This window comes from Pteropus alecto, unplaced genomic scaffold, assembly GCF_000325575.1.
Source record: "Pteropus alecto unplaced genomic scaffold, ASM32557v1 scaffold21, whole genome shotgun sequence".
NCBI lineage: Eukaryota > Metazoa > Chordata > Mammalia > Chiroptera > Pteropodidae > Pteropus > Pteropus alecto.
In genome coordinates, this window is record NW_006436282.1 from 518,130 (window position 1) to 540,505 (window position 22,376).

Genomic DNA, 22,376 nt, shown 5'->3' on the forward strand with positions numbered 1-22,376 from the left:
CCGAAAGTGACATACATCACTCCTGCAAATATTCCATTGGCCAGAATTCAGTCACATAGCCACACTTAACTGTAAGCAACAGTTCTATACTGCAGCATTTTTGTGTACTGTAGTCATTTCTGACACAGGTGTCTATATTAAGCTACATAATATAATGTATTGTAACTCTAAGTTACAATATATAGAACCTAAGGTTTTTATCAGTAATTTTATTGTGATTAAAATGAACATTTTCATCTCCATTTGTTTATACATTATATCAAGTATTAAATGATTGACTCTATTTTTACCCCATTGATATTTCTGTTACTTCTTTCACATAATAGGGATCAGTTCTAATAAGGTGATATTTAATTGAATCTTCCTACTTGACATTCATCTATTCTGTGATAACTTTATTGATAACTTAAAATTACTTTATTTCATTCCCCTATTAAGGCCTAAAGTAGAGGCTAATGCAGGTTTTCTCTTCTATATTGTTTAGGTAATATCAGTGACATTTGATAATTAAATTATATGTATAGAGATAAATGATGCTAGTGAATAAAATAGACAGTACACAGAGCTACAGTTTACACTAATTGCCCTCAAAATCAGGACAGGCTCTGTTTCAGAGCTATTAAACTGATCTATTTGGAAGGTTTATAGATTGTATCCTTGGTAACATTCATTCAGCTTTACACAAGGAGATAGATTTGAGTATTACATTATCTGTTGTCAAATTTAGTCCCAAAGTAATGAAGTTGATCTTGATTAAGCAGAAGACAGAAAAAATTTTGGCAGCATTTACTAAGTAGTAATTGAATTTTAAGAGAAGACTGTTAAGAACATAAAGATCATTTCTGAATATTTCCTCAATAATAAAAGTAACTTATATAGTTGAATACTACCTAATGAGAAAAATAAAATTGCCAAAATATGAGACCAAGGCTAATTTGCTTGTGCTTAGAGTAAATTTATATTGAAGTATTTTTTTAAGCTCCTTTAGAGGCTCATCGTCCTCCACAGGTAGTTAAACATCTGTGGTCCACATCTCTTCTCACTCTGCTCTCTTCCTATGAAATTATATATTCTCCCAAGGCTTTTTATAGGTATAGATTCCTTCCTCTGAACTAGAGCTCTTTTCTGCGCCCCATACCCTTATATATAACTGCTTATTTGAAAGTATCTATAGGATATCTCAAAAGCACCTTAAACTCATCATATCTAAAATTAAAATCATGCTCTTCAACCGATACCTGATTCTCTGGTATTCCCTGTTTATATAATGACAGCACCAGCCAACCAACCACCCAACCAACCAAGTGGATGAAGCTGGGACACCAACTTTGGCATTTCTTCTCCTCAGAACCTATACCCTATTGTCACCAAATTGTCAATTTCACCTCCTAAATCGTAAACTTCTCTCTTTCTCTTCATCTCCACTACAACCAACCACCTAGCCCTAGCTGCCATCATCTGTCATTTATACCATCTAATAGCCATCCCTCCACTCTTGCCCTATCTAATTTCTTCGTTTGTTTTTCCATACTATAGTTAGATCTTTTCAAATCTAATCGTAAAAACTGGTTCTTTTAACTCTACGCCCAGCTTATCACTGAGTTTCTCTCCTAAGCTGATGATAGACGTGTTATTAAATAAAGCCCTGCATGGCCTAGCCCCTGTTTCTTCAGGCTCATCTCTCACAGTGCTTCCCCTGTGGTCTTCATGCTCCAGCTACAATGACCTTTTTAACTTCATGAGGATGCCACTTCCTGCCTGTCACAAGACCTTTTTACACGCTGTGTACCATCTGTCTAGAATGTCTTCCTCTCTTCATTTTACCTAGTTAAGTCTCACTCATCCTAAGATGTCCGCATCAGGCCATTTCCCTAGAGTTGCCTTCTCTGACCTCCTTGATGGAGATTCTCTACCTCTTCTTCATATTGCTTTGGACATTGATGATTTTTTTTAAATATGTTGATTTTACTTAATGCCTTTCTCCTTATTAGACTATAAGTTCCCTGAAGGCAGGAATTGTTGCCTCGTTTTTCCTTTGTATCCCTACTGCCTATCATAGTTCATGGCACATAAAAGGCATTCAATAAGTATTTGCTAAATGAGCAATGTGATAGAATACAAGCAGAAATTGCGTTGAAAATATTTGTAGTAGATGAGACTAAAATTTAGCATATCTATGTATATGAATTATAGTAGTTTTTTATTAAAAAATGACATGGAGACTTTTGAAAAATAATACTTTTCCAAGAAAAGTAACTTTAACTTTTTAAAAAATTTATTTATTTAAATTAATTTCAAATATACAGTACATTGGTTAGACATCTATATAGTTCATAAAACGACCCCTGCAATTGCTCCCTCCCTCCCCTGGCCCTCCACTTAGCCATCATCCCCATGCTAGCTGCATTCCCTCTGCTGTGCTCCCCATCCCCATGACCAGCTATCAACTACTAATTTGTACTTCTTTAACCTTTCACCCCATTCTCCCAGCCCCCCAACTCCCCTCCCCTCTGTCTGTCACCAAATTATCCATTATATTTGTGTCTGTTTTTGATTAGTTTGTTTTTTTGTTCCTTAGATTCCACATGTAAGTGAAACCATATATTTATCTTTCTCTGTCTGACTTATTTCACTCAGCATAAGAATCTCTAGGTCCATCCATGTCGTTGCAAATGCTAGGATTTCATTTTTTTTAATGGCTGAGTAATATTCCATTGTATATATGAACCATAATTTCTTTATCCAATTGTCTTTTTAAGTAAATAGTGACCTATCAAAACACCAAGGTCCATTTAGCAGCATTTCCTGGAATGCACTCATATGCAGTTTTTTTCAGTCGTTGGATTATTTCTTACTTTTTGTAACCCAATCCCTAGTTCCAGTCTTATTTTCCATCTCCCCAAACCACATGGTTCACTGTAACTTTACAGAACTGTTCCATGGCTCTCTATTATATTTCTGTGCCTTTGCACACATAGTTTACACAGCTGGAAGTAACTCTGTTGCATGTCTGAGTAATAATTATCCTGTTAAGCCATCAAATACACTGACTTAATATGGTTGAAAAAAGTCTTGTATAGAAAATGTGAAATTGTATAAAATGAACCTACAGTGAATAATCGACTCTAATACTGCTCTTGCCCCTATAGTTTATTCTGCTACAGTGGAAAGAACACAGGCTTTGAAGTTGTAGGAATTGGTTTCAAATCCCTCACTATCTGTGTGAGCCTGGACAGGTTATATAACTTTCCTGAGTCTTGGTTTCTTCACCTAAATAATGATTGAAAAGTTTTGGGGGAAGAATAAATGAAATAATGTGTGTAAAACACCTAGCAAAATAATTGGATATATTTATTATTTTAAAGAGTTAATTTTTATGGCTCTGGACTTTAAAATAACATGCTTCAGTTGGCTATTTTAAAAGTGTTCATAGGAAGAAGATAATCTTTTTTAGTTAAGCCCAATTGGAGACCACTTATACAGAATTTATACCTAATTCACTAAAACTTTATTTATAACCATAATCCCTTCAGAAATTTCTTCTGCTTTCAAGCTGTTTATCAAATGAATTTTAAGATTTGCTGGCATTTTGACTTGTTTATAGTAAGCTGTCTAATCATTTTACGACTTGACACCAGTGAGGCCATTTGCAAACTATATTTTTCTTGAAAGAGTAAAACAGCTAAACCAAACCTATGCTAACAAAAATTTAGTGAATTCTGAAAGTGATGTATGAGCCACTATCTCTTTTGATTTTTAGTAGAAATGACTATAAATTTTTATGATATTTTTAGATCTAGACATGGTTTTAAGCCATAGTAGATTATAAAACTTTAAATTCTTTTTTAAAATATTAATGGATATAACATAACTAGATATTCATTTATAATTATTACTTTGATATAAACAATTTTTCTTTCTTGGATGACCTATATCTCTTTAATGTATCCTCACTTTTGTTATTATGAAGCTCTTAAAACACTATATTTTCTATGTTTTGAGAGATATCCATTCCATTTTTCTTAAAGACTGGGACAGGGAGAAATTACTTGAAGCTTGGATGTCCAACCCAGAGAACTGTTGCCAACGATCAGGTGTTCAAATGCCAACTCCACCACCAAGTGGGTATAATGCCTGGGACACGCTCCCTTCTCCAAGAACTCCAAGGACTACACGCTCCTCTGTCACCTCTCCAGATGAAATAAGTTTATCTCCTGGGGATTTGGACACCAGTTTGGTATGGTTTGGTATTCAGTGTACTTCCCATAGTTTTGTGTTTAACTTTTTAATTATTTAATATTGTTTCATGGACCCTCTAGTCATATTCTTGGATTCAATTATAAGCATATTGTTTTGAAATGGGCAATTTGATCTATACCTGAATAGATTATAATGACTTGTTTCTTATACATCCTTTTCCAAAGGCATTCTTGCTGATTAATTTAATATATAAATTTGTAATTTAAGAGTTTGACCTTTTCATTAACACATTTAAAGCCCATAATCATTTATAATGGGATAGGCATGATATTTGTTATTCAAAGGTACACACACTAACTTGAACTTCCCTTATAACTCTGTAACACTTAACTTTCTATAATTACTGTACCAGTATTTTTGCCTTAAACTAAAATGAACAAATGAATGTATTGTTCTATCTCTAAACTATGACTTTGTTTAAATCATTGCTCTTCTTCATCTTCAGTGTGACATTTGTATGTGCAGTATTTCTGTATTTGAAGACCCAGTGGATATGCCCTGTGGACATGACTTTTGTAGAGGATGTTGGGAATCGTGAGTATATATGCAGCTTAGTATTTCTTACTGCATGTTAGCACTCTGATTTGGTAATGAAATCATTTGTTTTCAGTTTTTAATGATATGTATTACTTATTTAGTTTCAGAGTTATACTGAAATGTATTACACTTTACTACTAAGGATTTTATTTTTTTATTTTAATCTTTTCCTATCTATTAATTTAGTAAAATTATTTAATTTAGCAATTAGTGTTCTTTAATGGAATGTGAGGTACTTTAGGGAACAAAGAGGTATATGTAAATATGTTTTCTTAGTATTTTAATTTCTATTACATCTCATAGACATTTTAAGCCTACACCTAAATATCAGCAATTGGTTTCTTATATCCAAAGAATTTTTAAACATCAGTTTTTATGCTTTCTCTGAAATTTTTGTGACAAGCAAATGGCCTTGAAAATCTATAAGAAGAATATGGATGTTTAAAATAACTTTTTAATCAATTCAAAGTTAGATGTCTCTGCTAGGCATGGTTAGCTATATATTACAAGTGGAAAATTTATTTTGCTTCTCATGTTTATCTCTTCTCTCTTTCCTTCCATCTTACCAAGATTTATTCTTTCCCACTATCCATTAACTTTGCTCTAATGTTACACCTTTCAAGAGAATTTTATAAACAAAATGAAGATGATCAATACATGAGCAATATCATATCATGTTTTCTCTGGAAACACATAAATCTGCCGATTGATGACCTAAACAAAGCCTATTACTAGTATTTAAGAAAATCTTAAAAATCGGAAGTTTTCCAACTATTCTTTTTCATGGAGTGCTAGGTACCAAGTGTAAAGAGCTGGGGAACACCTCACTGGGTGAGAGCAAGAACATGAGCAAATTTTCTATTGTTTTTTAAAACAATTTTGTTGGATTTTGATTGACATACAATAAACCACATATTTAAAATATTTCGATACACTTTGACATATGTATATACCCATGAAACCATTACCACAATCAAGGTAATGACTATATCCGTTACCCCCCAAAGTTTCCTCATTTCTCCTTGAATTCCTCCGCCCTTCTCATCCTGCCTCACTTTTATCCTCCCACTCCCAGGGTGAAAAATATTGCTTAAAAAAAAAGTCAGAATAAATAATATCTGACTGTTCTTTTTAAAACGTAGACTAGATTCCACTCAGAGTCTAATTAGGATCAGATTAGTACAGCTGATGCAGGTAAACAAATTGGCAAGGGTCAGAGCTCAATAATCCAAAGCAAACTTTGACCTAGTTCTGGATGCATAAAAGCTTCCACAGGTACATTACTTTATCTAGCTTAAAATTGTTAACTCTGTTTTATTAGGAAGTATTATGAGGATTCTACCAAGTTTGCTACTGTTGACCTTAATTTCTATGTGAAAACTAAGGAACTCCCCCACCCAGAGATTTACTTGAATTTTTTTGAACTTCCATGACCTTCCTCACTTAACTCCTCTTACAGGAACCATCTCCCATAGTCATCACAGACTAGCCTTGAGAAATTTATGGTAAGATTTAAATTTGAAAGATCTAATTATTGTTTTCCATGGTACCTTATCAACCTGCCTAAGACTCTCCTCCCCATTCCCGAAGGCTAGATCTTGCCCAGTCAATGACCAGTAAAACAAGTTCCAGGTTGGGCGATTCATAAGTCAATAAAGCCATTTTAAAACTAATTACAGTCTTTTCATATTTTATAGGCATATAGAAAAGAAACTCATCTGTCCAAGAAGCAAGAAAGAATTTTAAAGGTCCTTAGATAGTTTGAAAACCTCTCAGCTTATCTTACGTTTCCCTACCCAATTATCTCATCACTCCAGCCAGAAGCTTTGAAGCATTTGTACCAAGAGGGAAATTAAATGAAAGGGAAATTATTATTTTCTACCCAGCCTGGAATAACTTTCTTGCTGTTTATTAGTTATTGATCTAATAACTAATAAACAGTGGTTTATTAGATCAATAACTAATTAGTTATTAGATCAATAACTAATAAACAGTGGTAACCTTCCTATACCTCAATTTTCTAATCTATAAAATGCTGATAATAGTAAGTACATCATAAGATTTTCATCAGTTTATTATTAAATGGCTTAATATGTGAAAAATGCTTAGAACAGGACCTGGTACATAGTAACCACTCAATAAAGATTAGTTATTATCATCTTCCTACGGATGATAATAAGCAGAGGGAACCTATCTATGATATACTCTGTGAAGCTGACCTACAAGATAAAAGTATAGGTAAAGTTTGCCTCAGATTTCTCTCTTTTACTAACATTTGTCAACTCCATGTTCTGCTTATAAATTTAGTAGGAAATTGTATCTTGATGAGGATTAATAGCATAGTTCACAGAGAAATGATCCTGTCTTCAAGGAGGCCTTTTGAGTACTGTCATTTAATTCCCCTGAGATAATTAATCCTGCTCTGATATATTTAGAATACGTGAAGTTTAAAACATCACCATATAGTAACTATATCTAAGCAGGCTGTGCACTTTAGCAGGAAACTACAGCCTTGCACTGCGTAGTGAAGTTTCTGTCAATGAAGAACTGTGTATGTGATAGTGGTCCCATAAAATTATAAAGGATTATTGCAATACTGAAAGGAAAGGCTAGACCTAACTATGATGTCGAATTTACTGCTGGCTCTGGGTTATTTAAGTAGACAAGGAGGTTCAGCATGCTGTCCATCAGCTGTGTGTGCACACGTGCGTGCATGCCCGCACACACACGTACATGCACATGTACACACACAAATTCACTTCCCTTCTCTCCATTTTTCTTTGTCCCTCTTTCCTCCTTGTCCTGTTCTTCCTTCTCCTGTCTCTCCTCCTCTCCCTTTTATTATTTCTTGTCTGAAGCTTTATCTCTCTGGGTCTCGTTTGATCTCCCATCTCCTTTTTTCTCACCCTCTCTTCTTTCCTCCCTCCCTCTTTCTGAGGTGCCTCCCTCCACAGTCTTCCCCTTACCCCACCCAATGTGTGTGTCACATTTTTATACTGTATTTTTACTGTTCGTTTTCTGTGTTTAGATTCACAAATACTTACCATTGTTTTACAGTTGCCTATAGTATTCAGTACAGTAACATGATGTACAGGTTTGTAGCCTAGGAGCAATAGGCTGTACTATATAGCCTGGGTGTGTAGTAGGCCATATCATTTAGCTTTATGTAAGTGTACTCTATGGTGTTCACACAACGACAGAAATCCCATGACTCATTTTTCAGAATATATGCCCCTTGTTAAGCAACACATGACTGTATAAATATTAAGGTAAATTATATCCAACTTTCTAGGGAACCTATTCATAACTAAAATGAAGAGATTCCTGTTATATGAAAAAAGGAACTCTACAATTAGCACTTCTTTAACTTTTAGTCTCATGATCCTTTTATACTCTTAAGAATTTTTGAGGACTCCAAAGAGCTTCTGTTTATATAGGTGATATTTATCTATCTATACTATATTAGAAATTAACACTAAAAATTTAATATTTGTTTATTCATTAAAAATAATAAATTCATTACATGTTAACATAAATAACATTTACTGTAACCAATAAGTATTTTTTTTAGAAAGGATGAAACAAAGCAGGAATATGTAAAGATATATGAAACAAATGTATGCGTATATATATTCATGTATATATAATGAATGGTTATGCAGATAGTGTTTAATAATGTTTGTGAATTATATGAATTAATGTATCACAGTTGATATTCCACACTTTATCCGTTGGTGTTATTTTAATTATATTTTAACAGAAAATTCAACATAAAGAAAAAATTCTTAGAATATGTAAATAAATTATATCTTTGCCTTTTTCCTATCAATTGGTGATTTTAATAGGTTTTTGAATCTGAAAATTCAAGAAGGTGAAGCTCACAACATTTTCTGTCCTGCATATGATTGCTTCCAACTTGTGCCTGTGGACATCATAGAAAGTGTCGTTTCTAAGGAGATGGACAAACGATACCTACAGTTTGATATTAAGGTATGCTGTCGATTATCTGTCTGATTTCCATAATTTTCATTTTATGAAAACTATACAACAGATTTTATTATTTTTGTTTTATTTTTGAAAACATAAAATAATGGACTCTGACTTTTCTCTCAAAAATTTCATAAAGGATGGTGGCATTAATTAAAGTTAAGCTAAAGCATTATTTTACAATCATGAAAAAAGTAAAAGTAAAAAGCTAAAGTAATAGTTTACCCCCAAAAATAGAACCATTGCTCGGAACTATTGATTGATTTGCCTGTTGTATTTTTATAACTTGATTGATCAAGATAATGTTCAAAATACATAGTACCTATTTTAAGTTTCCAAAAGATATTATATTTAATACTCCTAAATATAATATTTAGAAATGAAGATTATCATCTTAGAAATTGATCATCTTTTTTTAAGTTTCAAGTAATTGTTTCACATAATGAATTATACTGTTTATTTTATCTTTTTTTCTATCTATTTTCATTCAGGAGCTAGTCAGAAGTGTATGCAAGTTACTTTCTTTTGTGTGATTTAAAAGTTATATTTTAACTGCCTTATGCAGATTTTTTGTAGTCTAAACCCTAATGGGCTTTTTGAAAAAATGTCCTGTTACTTCAATATAGAGAGCATCATAATATTGATTTTTATGTATTATTTGGATGCCACTTAGAAATTTACTATTCTAGTGCAACTAATAATCACTTATAAGACTCTATTTATAATTATGTTCCATTAGAAAAGTGGCACATTGTATGAGAAGAAATTTTTAAATTATACGTTTTCAATGTGAATAATTGCATTTTTGCTTTATCATATCTACCTGGTTTTTAAAGAAAACAAATTTTAAAAATGATGTCATTTCTGGGTTACAACCACTCTTTTCCTTCTTAGTAAGTTGTTTCATGACTTCGCTTATATATGAAATCTGAAGGTCAAAGCATATGAACAAGCAAAACAAAGTAGAAACAGACTCATAGATACAGAGAACAAACTGATGAATGCCAGAGGGGAGGGAGGTGGGGGATGGGCAAAAAGTGAAGGACACAAAGGGTACAAATTTCCAATTACAAAATAATTAAGTCGCAGGATGTAGTATACAGCATAAGGAATATAGTCAACAATATTGTACAGTGACAGAAGTTTACTAGAATTGTGATGATCACTTCTAAGGTATATAGATGTCGAATCACTGTGTTGTACATCTGCAACTAATATAACAGTGTATAGCAACTATGTTTTAAGAAAAAGTTGTTTTGTACTTTCTGGTACTATTTTAAGTATTTCTTGAGACCGGATTACCCCTTATTTATTATTTCACTATTTTTTTTGGCTTTAAAGTAAATTGACATAGCACACTCTAAATTATAATTTAGAGTTAAAAATATTTTTCGTTGTGTCTTGTTATTACTGTTTAAACAGGCCTTTGTTGAAAATAATCCTGCCATTAAATGGTGTCCTACTCCAGGCTGTGAAAGAGCAGTCAGACTAACAAAACAAGGGTCAGACACATCCGGGTCAGATGCACTCAGCTTCCCCTTGCTCCAAGCTCCTGCTGTGGACTGTGGGAAAGGACACCTCTTCTGCTGGTCAGTACAAGACAGGTTGGAATCAGCCTGATCACCTTTCTGATAGTTTTTAAAGAGAATTTGTACCTTGAATTGGGCCTTTAAATAGTGTGTTTGATATCATTCTTATTAATTTAAAAATGTGTAATGAGTAGTAATAGTTTACATTTAGTGTGTGCTAGATGTGTACCAAGCACTGTGCCAAATATTTTCATGTATTGAATTCTTCCAACAATGCTGAGTTTTGAGTACTATTATAATACTCATTTTACAGATAAAGAAACTCGAGCACAGAGAGGTTGCCCAGGGTTATGCAACTAGGAAATGGCAGAAATGGAATTAGAGCTCAGCTCTGCTTGATTTCAGAGCCCATGCACTTGAACTCTAATACCAAATTGCTGACCATAGATTAGAAAATGTTTAGTTTTACCTTTTTTCTTAAAATAGAAGTCTCTAGCAGTAATTCTTAACCAGAGATGTCCAGATTTACTCAGATAGCTTTTCCAAATTTTCATCCTAGGCCCCAGCAAGTGAGGTTTTGATTTAGTAGGTTTTAGAGTGAGGCTCCAAAAAAAAGCTTAGACAATTCTAATGCACAGTCTTAGTTAGGAACCACCTTGTATATCTTGTGTTTGTTTAATTTCCAGTGACTGATAAGTATTCAGTAAGTATAAGCTGATGATAAATCAGTAATGGATAGGCTATGCAACTATAAATGTTTGTCTGACATCAGCATTCTACTTTATTCATAGTAGATTAAATGATAATTAACTGTTTTAGTTAATTAAATGATTAGAAAAAAATAGTTTTTGTTCCGCTTTTTGCTCATTTACAGATTTATCACAAATTCAAAGATATACTTTAGATGAATATAAAACTCTACACTTTACTTATCTGCTTATCAGAAACCAGAATCAAATTGTAGTACTGCTAGAAGTAAAAAGACACATTTATGGAAACATCCCTACCCTGAAAGGTCTATTTCTTACCCTCATCATCATTATCATTAGCTAAAAGTATTTCTTCAACTACCAGTCTATATATAGCACGGAACTCTAGATCAGGTGTTGTCAAACTACTGTCCATACCAATTTTTGAAAGTTTTATTGGAACACAGCCACATTCTTAATTTTACGTTCTTAGCTTCCTACTCTTATTCCTGTAGTATAAGAGCTTTGCCTATAATGAGAAATTCTAAAAATAAAAAAAAAAAGAAAAAGGAATTCTAAGTAGAATTCTGCTGCCCTTATCCTAGTGTTTTAAAGAGAGCAAAATCTGCTTCATGCAAAAGGAAGCTATACACGAGAGATCTTTATAAAATAAAGGCATATGATTCTGTGTTGGCTTCTTTCTTTCCCCCAAAAAGCTCAGAAACAGTCTCTAAAGATGATTGCAAAAACCACAAATGGCAATAGTAATTTCTTCTAAGAACTGCATGTGACAGAATCAGTTGAGAGTCACCCCCAAGAGATGTCTGCTTTGATATAACTGAATTCATTGTTTGGAGGAAAGTAGGAGTAGGCATTTCCCTTCCCACCACAGGGTAGCCCTTTTTATTTTAACTTGTTCACCAACCAGTTCTGTGCTGTTAATAACTCAGCCTACAATGCTTTTTCTCCCTAGCCTGTATAATTGTAATTCGTTTGATCTTGACAATATGATCCCTAGACAGTGTTCAAAACCTAGATGGACTCTCACTTGAGCCAATGACCTCCTGTCTGTTTTTCTTTTTATTAAACAAAAAATGCTTTCTTCCCTGAAGCAACTTTTTAAAGATTTGTTGTCAAAAATACTACGTGGCCACTAAAATCTTAATCTGTGAGAAGAATTCAGAATTAACCTGGTAGAGTAGTCATTTCTTTCCTGTATCACCTCAGAATGTCCCCTGGTCCCTTTATCACCAATATCTCCATTGGAAACAGAAGCTTACTTGGAATTTATCTCTTCTAAATCCACAATCAAACATATGTTAGAATTATTCACTAAAATTGGCAAGAATATTCTAAATAATAATGTGGGATTTTTAATATTTCATCCAGCTGTGGAGCATTTATTTACTGAAATTATGCAAAGAAGCCTTTAAAAGTGTCGCCACAACCATGAAACAAATGTGAACCCCTGATAGGAATGTTTGAATCATAGTGATGCACCTGATGAGAAATCACAGTACAGATTTCTAATCCACTTAAGTTTCCAGTGAATTAAAGTACGACGAGCAGACTTGTCAAGTATTTGGGGAAACTTTGAAAGTGAATGTCTTTGCATTAAAATTGTCATCAACTCATTCTGCTTTCCTCCAATACCCAGGGTAAGAATTTTGAAAGTACACGTACTTCCTTATTAGGATCATGAATCTTGATTGAATTAAAGCAATAGTTTCATGCTTCATCTCCTCCATAGATTTCACAGGAAAAGGGACTCTTTAAGAGTCTTCTGGGCAAAATAAGTGAAGTTGTCCTTGTTTGTGGATCTTAATAGTCAAGTCTCATCTTCTCTTGCAAAATCAGAGTTTCAAACCCTTAGCTTAATAGTTCTGATTTGAGGGGCAGAGAGGGGCAGGGGTGCGTGGATTTTCCCAGACTGGCAGTATTCAGCTATTTAAGTATCAGAGCCCTGCCAACTTATAGAACCTTCCCCAACTCTTTCTAGGCTAGGAATGAAAATGTGATGCTATTTATCTGGTGGAGTCAATCATAAGACCTTGTTTAAATATCAAGTCTACTCTATACAAAGTATCATAATAATAATCTAAATAAATATAGATTTCCCTCACTATCCTAAAGTGGAGCATGCCTATGAAACCTTTTATAAGCAAATTATGTAAAGTGAAGAAGCAATTACCATTAAGTTACATGGAAATTTTATTTTTAATTTTTAAAAATAACCTACCATATCATACCAAATAACACATAAAACTTAAAAAAACACCAACATATGCCTGCTCTTAGTAGTGCCACTCTTGCTGCTCCAGGAGCATGCTGCCTCAACAAATGGCTCACTGCAAAACAAACGCTGAATGCTATTTGACTTTTCACATTTTTTTGTTTTTCTGCCAATGGTCGTGCATATTGACAAATTTTCAAGGGGAGAGCTGTCCCTTGATCTCTTGTTATTAGTTAACCATCACATTTGGACAGGGTTAAGGATTTTAACTTAGACAACCATTTTTTTCCTTCATAATTTTTTACCAGGCACCTTTTTCTCTGAATGAAAACTCTATTAGTGTCTCTAAATTTCAGTTGACTATGCCAAAATTCCCATTTCCATTCACTTATTTTAAGTGACATTTTGAGGTACAGTCTCAACAACAAGTGCCAGGTCTGTCACCAGTCATTGATGTCTTGGTTAAAACTTTATTCAGGAATTTAGCTTTTCAATTATCTGTAGAACATTTCAGTATCTTCATTACCTCTTTCAGAATAACTTCTTTCCCTGCACATGGCATAATCCAGATTGTCAATCACCTGTTGTATCTGATAGCATTGTTCTTACCATACTTTGAAGAAGTTCAGGCTTATTTTCTCAAATGCCTTAGTTTTCAGTGATACTAAATAGTTTTAAATAGCAACCTTTAGCTAGCTTTCTTTGTCATTTACAGTCTTTGCTCTAGTTTCTCCTTTACTTATCAGCTTCTCCTTTTTACACCCACCCTTAGCATTGCATTGGAAGCTAATAGAAACTGTGCCAACCAGTCATAACACCCACAAATAATCCTACTGATTGGGCTAGCATCTGAGGAAGCAGCAGGTCTGGTCTTCCTGTGAGGTTCTGGAAAGGAAACCTTCTGTCGCTGTCTAATGCAACACAGCCTCAGGGAATCAAGCACACTTACTCGCACTTGCAGCCTTTTGAAGATATGGCATTTATTTTTTCAGACTCTATTTGAAAACATTTTTCCCCCATGATTATTTTTCTTACAGAAAATGTTCTAACAATAGAGCCTGTCATACTGGTATTGATTCTACTAGAGGAAAAAAAATATATTGAATATACTGTTTAATTTCTGGGGGAGGGGGAAATCTTAAAATTAATGGAAATAATCTATTTTATTGACTTCATTTGTTTTGTTTTAGGTACTGCAGTTCTATAAAGCTTTTACACCTTTTACACCATTTTTTAAAATGAGTCATGAGAAATGTAGATCCTTATTCCTGCATGTAGTCTCAAGCACCATATGGAAACACTGTTCCTAGAGCTGCGGCCTGTTTCTAACTCTAGTGTATGGTAGTATATCTGCCAAATTAAATTAACAGTTATCGCAGATATTCCTTACATTTCTAGAAAGCAGAGTTGATTATAATATGTACTAAAGTGAATCTAATATATCTACTTCCATTTTTATCAACCCAATATTTTTTTTAAATGACTGTAAACTTACCACTAAGTTACTAAGGAACGCTATAAAACTGCATTTATGGAAAAGATTTCCCAAATGCCAAATTTGATGATGTCAGGAATTTAAAGAGACCAAATTACTCTTTTAAAACAATTAGTGCTTTTGTTTTTTCTTTAAACCATTTTTAAGTATATAATTCAGTGGTATAAAGTACGTTCAGAATGTTGTGTAACCATCAGCCCTATTTTCAGAACTTTTCATCATCCCAAACAGAAACTCTGTAACTGTTAAACAATAACTCCCCATCTTCCCTCCCCTCAGCCACTGGAAACCACCATTCCACTTTCTGTCTCTATAAATTCTCCTATTCTAGATATTTAATGTAAGTGGAATCATACAATATTTGTCCTTTTGTATATGGGTTATTTTACTTAGCATAATGTCTCAAGACTCATCCATGTTGTAGCATGTATCGGAATTTCATTCCTTTTTATGGCTAATATTCCATCATATGCGCACATACCACATTCTGTTTATTCATCCGTCAGTGGACACTTGAGTTATTCTCATCTTTTGGCTATTGTGAAAAATACTGTTATAAGCATTGGTGTTAAAATTTTGAGTCCTTTCAATTCTTTTAGGTATATACTTAGGAATGGAATTGCTAAATCATGTGATAATTCTGTGTTTAACGTTTTGAGGAACCACCAGTTTCCCAAAACTGTACCATTTTATGTTACTGCCAGCAGTGCACAAGGGTTCCTGTTTTTCCACATGCTCCCCAGTACTTGTTATCTTTCATTTTTTTAATAGTAGCCATCCTAATGGGTGTGAAGTAAAATTGATACATTCTTAATATAGTGAAATGTTACTTCTTAGTTTATAAGACTCTACCTGAGTCAGTAGGTTTGTCTTCTTAACAGACTTAAACTTTGCAAATAAGATCTTTGTTTAAAATAATGATGAGGGTGAGGATGATAATGATTGCACCTGTAGATTGAGTTTTTCTCCCTCCAAAATGATATTATTAACTGTAATAATTACCTTTGTACTACAGAATGAAGTATCATATTAAATTATAATAAGTAATTTGTAAAGGCTTTAGGCCTTTTTTAATGTTTGATTTTTATGTAGCTACAGGAAGACTATAAAATTAAGTTACAAATGATAAATTGATATATTTTAAATTATTTACATCAAAATTTGCCAAATTCTGATGAAACAAAAAATTGAGATTCATCAGATTCGAAGGTAAATCAGATTGTCCTAGCTGTTACTTGGAGATTTAGAGATAAAAATGATGACAAAATATAATATAAAACAGTATTTCTCAAACTTTAAAATGCAGAAGGCTCATATGACAATTTTGATAAAAATGCAGATTCTAATCAGTAGGTCTAGTAGGACTTGCCCTTTTCATGTTTAACAAGCTCCTGAGTAAAGGCAATGCTACTAGCCAGGGGAACACAGTTTGAGTTGCAAGAATTTAAAGTAATTAGTGGGGACAGAACCTAAATGGTAAAAATATTTTATAGCTCTTTAAGGCCAACAAAACAAAATTATAAATATTAGGTAATCTATTTAGAACTTTTAAAAATGTGTAAATGAATATAATTTTTAAAAAGCCACCTTGATGGTATCAAGCTTTAGAATTACATTTTCAATTTCTCTACTGAAATGTTTCATCTCTGAGTAGTCGCTGTGCCTCACTTTTCTCCACTTTAAAATTGAAAGAGGACCTCCCACCTATTCTTTTACCTTGATGTTGATGAAGAATATTTTTAAATTGCTTTTTTCTGTGTTTTCCTCTTTAGGGAGTGCCTCGGTGAAGCACATGAGCCTTGTGACTGCCAAACATGGAAAAATTGGCTGCAAAAAATAACTGAAATGAAACCAGAAGAACGTAAGAGGAATTTTAGATAGCTGTGCTACATCTTTTCAAACAGCATTCAAAAGATAATATGGGCATATTTCTTAGAGTCTTCATTTAAGAAGTTTTCAAGATTGTTAATGCTAGAGTTCTCTGTTTAACATTACCTTTTTAACCAACATCCTTTTGGATCACAGGTTTTTTGCAAGAGGGAATTACAGATAGAGTCCATGTTTCTAACTGATTTGTTTTCCAGCTTAGAACAAATAGGATAAATGGGCCCTCCCCTTTTATCCCAAGGTAGGCCAACTAACCTCTACTTTATGGGAAGAAATGTATGATCTATAGTGAGAGGAAGCTTCTTATTTCCCTGGAAACTTCAGTGGAAGATAAGACAAGTTAATTTATTGCTAATACGTAGTTCCGTAGATTTACTTACATTAAAGGCCATGTCAACTATTTTTATCGAGACTTCTATAAATGCATAAATGCATTATCTCTGTTAATCCTCACAGAAATGCTATCAGGTTGATATTAGTAATCCCATTTTACAGATGAGGAAATTAACACTTAGATTGGATTGACACAGGGCACATTCCTGGTAAACAGATGGGTTTAAGTTAGCCTTCCCAATAGCAATTTCTATATTTAACAAGTAAATATATCTGCTTTGTAATAATTTCTCATCTATTTATTTCTTTATTTGACTTTTTAGATAATGTAGTTTGAGGCATTGCAAATCAGGATTAAGAATTCACGCAGTAAGTCTGTAGTTACAAGCAAAGTACATAGTAGAGATGATGCCAGCCCTCAAAGAGTGCAGAGGCTAGAAGGGAAGCAGTCAGATCATTACAGTATCATATGATAACTAATATAGCTGGGTAAAGATGAAAGTACAAAAACAAGAACAACTAAATCAGATTGAGAGGGAGTGTGTCAAAGAATCTTCCTTAAGGCATTGAGATATCAGTTGAGTTTTAGCATATCTGCAGAGGTAGAGATGTGGTAGTTATCCCTATCAGCATCTGAAGTGACACTGAGAGAGACTGACTAATGGCCATGAGACTTTACAGGCTCGTATTATGTCGGGCAATATACCATTGCCCAAGAGCTGGTCCTCAGCATTTCAGATTCATGAGATTCATTTTGTGCACTGACTTAGGATTACTCAGATCCATGGAGAAGAGACTACTATGTAAATCACAATACCAGTTTATTAACTGATGATGCGGGGGATCCCTTCACATGATGAGAAAGCTCATCCCTTATCGAGGAACAAAGGGAAGTAGATAATCTTAGGAAATTTATAGTGAAATCTGATTAAATATTTCTGTCCTACATATTCATCATTCAGTCAACAAAATTTTTTTTGAGTGCCTGCTATGTGCTAGGCACTTCCTAAATCAAGAACACCTATATAGATTATTCTTGTCTCTAAGTTCATTATGTCTCTCAAGAGAGAGCCAGATATAGCTTGCCATTGCTCTCCTGACACTCACCCATTTTCCTTATTCTCCTGATATATATAGGGTCTGTATATGTGTGAGTTCCATAAATAGATTAATACCATTACCTATAACATCTTTAAACATGACAAAACAATTGGATTTTGCTTTCTTTTCCTGTTCTGACACCTAGAGACATCTGTGTTTCTATTAGAGATGGTTTGCTATTGCCCACATACTTACATTTCTTTTTATATTTCTGGGGAGCTTAAAGTTAAGGTCCATGGAAGAAACTGCAAGAAATGAGGCTGGAAAGTTAGGTGTTGCCACATTGTGAGGGTTCTTGCTAGATTGTCTGAATTTATCCTAAGAAGCAAATAAGCCATACAATGCATTTTTTAAAGTAGTGAAGTGGCATTCTTAAAGATATTTTTATCAAGATGAGCAACTGGGAAGGGTAGACTGAAGGAAAGGTAGACCAGAAGTAGGAAGGTGAATTTTTAGTTTGGGTCAGAGAGTGGATCTTGATATCATTAGTCAACTTAGGAAATTCAGATAAAAGAGTAACTTTTAGGGAAAAATAGTGAGTTTTGTTGTGGACATTTTGAACTTGAGGTACTTGCAGGACATATGTGCGGAGATGTTTAGTAGGATTTAAGAAGTTGTCTGCAACTCAGAAGAGATACTGAAAAACCTTAAGAGTAACATATTGCTTTTAAATGATATCTTTATGATTATTTAATATTTTTGAGAGCTATTTTATGTTAGAATACAGAAATAAGATGCGCTCTACACTCTTGAAATGAATGTTTTAGAGGTGGAGACAGCTATATACAAAACTAAGGAAAAAAAGTATTATACATGCTGTGAGAGAACAGTGTACATTGTGAGGGAGGGGAGGCACAGAGGGAGAGAAGATCAGTTATCTCTAGAAGAGGGTTAGAAAAAGCTTTATAAAAGAATTGATGCATAAGCTGCATCTTGAAAGTTGATGGATGTTCTTCACAGAGACCAGAATAGGAAGAGCATTCCAGGCATAGAGTGAAATAGGGCTGTGAAACAGCATGGCATATTCAAGAACTGCAAATAATTCAGTACATCTAGTGCAAAGGAAAGTGCACTGAGAGATGAGACTGTACAGGCAGGGACAGGGGTTATATGCAGTGCTGACAGGTCTGACATTATCCTGAGACACTAAAAAGAAGTTTTGAGTAGGAGTGATAACTGAAGATACTTACTAAGTAAGAGCACTTGGATGGAAGTGTGGATGATGAATTAGGGACTCTTGAAACACTAGGTAAAAATACTGTTTCTGAGACAACTTCAGAATGTTCACGTGAGAGGATATGAGGGCTTGAACAAGACAGAAGCAGTGCAGATAGATAGGAGAGGAGAGATGTATACTGGAGTGTTAAGTGGTCTTAATAAGTTGAAAATCCAGTGTACTTACTAGTTACCTAAAAGAGCTAATGCACCACAAGAAGTAATTAGTACAGTATGTTATTTAATTCTGTAGTAGAAAATGGCCAGAAGTGTCTGATTCTGAAATGAGTGATTATTTTCAGCTATTCTCACTATTGTAAAATTGGATCAATCATTCCATACCCACTAATAAGTTTTTACTAGGGAGGAAGAGGGAGAATGACCTAGCCAGTAAGTACAGATTATTGTTGGCACTGTGACACGATATCCTTACACATGATAGTGATTCTGATAATGAGGAGCAAAAAGAAATAGAACTAGCAAATGGTATATGTGGAGTATACATGGTTACTTCTGGCGGCCAGAGATAGGGAGACCTCAAATTAAAAACTGAAGATCATCCTCAAAATGTTCCAAATAGGGTTTTAATTCAGAAACATGGAGGAACTTTACAAAATTGGACAGGAGGCAAGAGACTGAAGACACCTGAGAAGTGGTCTACCAGAATAGAAACCAAAGCCAAGACTGCAGAGAAAGTTTCCAGTTACTGAGAAAAACCTAGGAGTTTCTGTCTTCCACACTGAAAGGTGTTAAGCAGTAGACTACTATTAATGGCCACTTAAGTTTATGAAATTTAGGGTGAGGCTTAAAGCAAATAATAATAGGCCAACTATAATAATTAAGTAGAACATCATTAAATATACAAAAAATGGTATTCCAAAAAAGAATATGATTACATCCCCCATTGAGTTTACATATTACTTTGGCTCATGGTCACGTAACTTTGGCATAAATATTTTCAACCAAACTTGTAGATTCATGAGAAAGATTTCTCCCTCGTGCCCAGTTTTCCAAAGTCTTTGAATTATGAGACTCAAAAGGAACAACCTAATCTAATTAATGAAAAAAGGTATTTGAATAGATACTGAAATCAGTTCTAAGAATTAATTCTATATAAAGATTCAAATATGGTTTTCTAAGCACTGAAACTGCCTTTGTGTCTAATCAAAGCAAGAAGCAGAATGATTTTATTTTCTGTGAAATGATGGTTTATTTATATAATTGTCAAATTGATTTTTTCATAATACATAATAAATGGTTATTGAATAGAATTTAAATAGTCTTTTTAATAATTCAGTCTTTAAAAGCAACTTTGTTTTCACTTGCATACATATTGGCTCTAATAATAGATCTTAGCTTCTGTTATACTCTAATACTTGATTAAATGAAGTTAGTATTTCTTACAAAGGGACCTAAGCACACTAGCTTATAAAGGAAAGAAGATCAAGATATAATAGACATGTAACTGAAGTGAATGGAAAAGTACAGAAGTCAATTGGAGTGAAGACGACTTACCAGTAGATTGAAGGAAGATAAGTTATTGCAGGTATAAAGAACAGTAGGTACAAAGGGCAGATGTATGAAATGAGCATGTTCAGAGAGCTGGAAGTAAAGACATTTTTTCCGGCACAAGTTTTTGTTGTGAAAATAGTTATTTCCTGAACATGATTTACTTCATACAACCCACTAGAATGCCGTTAGGAACTAGCATTCAGTGGGACAAAAACACTGTTATGTTGCAGGCCACACAGCTGCTCTGTTTTACTGGCTTTGTGCTTTATTTATTATAACAATGGACAATAAAGGTCATAAGAATATGTGAGAGTCTCTGAGCTAAAAATAACGTTGATGCTGAAGGCAGGAGAAAGGCCACTACTTTTAAACAAAAATTAGACATTTGTACGTGGTGCTTAGGGTTTATAAAAATGCCCTTTGTAAGCAGTGTTACTTCCCCAGCTTGACCTTGTTGGCCACGCCTGTTCTCCACCACTTATCTCAGAATTTTCTGCACTGACACCCTAATCAAACCATCTTCTACCAAGTGGGTTTAGAACGAGAGTAGAGTCTGATCAGTTCATTGCTGCCCTTGTTTCCCTTTGCTATATGGAATTGAAAACCACTGCTTTACAGTCCAGCAGTAGTTGCTGTACTGTTGTTGACACAGACTTAAGTAGGTAGGCACTTGGGATTCCTTATGGCAAGACAGCCCCACTCCTCCACTGCTAGGCTCCATCAAAGAGCTGCTCTTAGTCTCAGCTCTTCCAGTTCACACACAGCCACTTCCCAGGGATCAGTCAACCCAAACCTTTGTCTCCCATCCCTCTCAAGGGATTTATATCTGGGGGGGTGGATAACTTTTCCTTTTAAACTTTAAACTCAAAGAGTCTGATTTCTCCCCTGTATTCAACATTAAAAGTAACCCCTTAACCTACCCTTCTAAGAATATCTGTATACAATCAGGGCCTTGATTGGATGGGCCACTTTCAATGATTCCAAAGTGATTTTTGGACATCTCTTTCAATAAAGAAAACATAGGGCTTCCCTGAGCACATAGAGCTAGAAAACAAAACAACCTTGAATACTGACACTCTTGCAGGAGAAAATAGTTTTTTAATTGTACATCTAGAACTCTTTCCAGTCTTTAACTCTCTCCACTGGGCAGGAAAAGCTTATAGAATATAAAGTATAAAATTTAGAATCTTTAAAAATCGTGGCATTCTTTAAGGTTGCAAATCTCAAATAGAGTAAATGGAGTTTATGATGATGAAGAGTGTAAGGTCAGTGTGGGAACAGAAGGTGGAGAAGCTTGCCAAGTACAAAGTGGCAACATCATGAAGGGTTTTGTATTCTTTGCTAAAGCAATTTGACTTTATTTTGTAGTCAGTAGTAGTCAGTGAGGAGCAACTAAAAGATTTACACAGATTTGTATTTTAAAGGGGTCACTGTTCAGGCTGTATTGTGGGAGTTGGGAGCAGGGAGAAGAAGCTGGGGAAATAGGTTGCTTTTCTATGTTTTAATTGTCTAGGCAAGAGGTGTGGAAGACCCTAGCTAAAGCAATAAGAATTGGAAATGGAGAAGAAACAGGTATTAAAAAGGTAGAATCAATGGGA

At 34.2% G+C, this 22,376-nt stretch overlaps 1 protein-coding gene across 5 annotated transcripts in view; it reads left to right on the top strand.

Annotated features, from left to right (window-relative positions):
- ANKIB1 (ankyrin repeat and IBR domain containing 1) overlaps positions 1-22,376 on the top strand; it is a 112,082-nt gene that overhangs the window by 69,093 nt on the left and 20,613 nt on the right. For all 5 annotated transcript variants that reach the window (XM_006911890.3, XM_015589439.2, XM_006911889.3 and 2 more), the window contains 5 exons: positions 4,029-4,237; positions 4,706-4,794; positions 8,643-8,787; positions 10,207-10,373; positions 16,503-16,591. In XM_006911890.3, the coding sequence (XP_006911952.1) occupies positions 4,029-4,237; positions 4,706-4,794; positions 8,643-8,787; positions 10,207-10,373; positions 16,503-16,591 (699 nt within the window). The remainder of the gene's footprint in view (positions 1-4,028; positions 4,238-4,705; positions 4,795-8,642; positions 8,788-10,206; positions 10,374-16,502; positions 16,592-22,376) is intronic.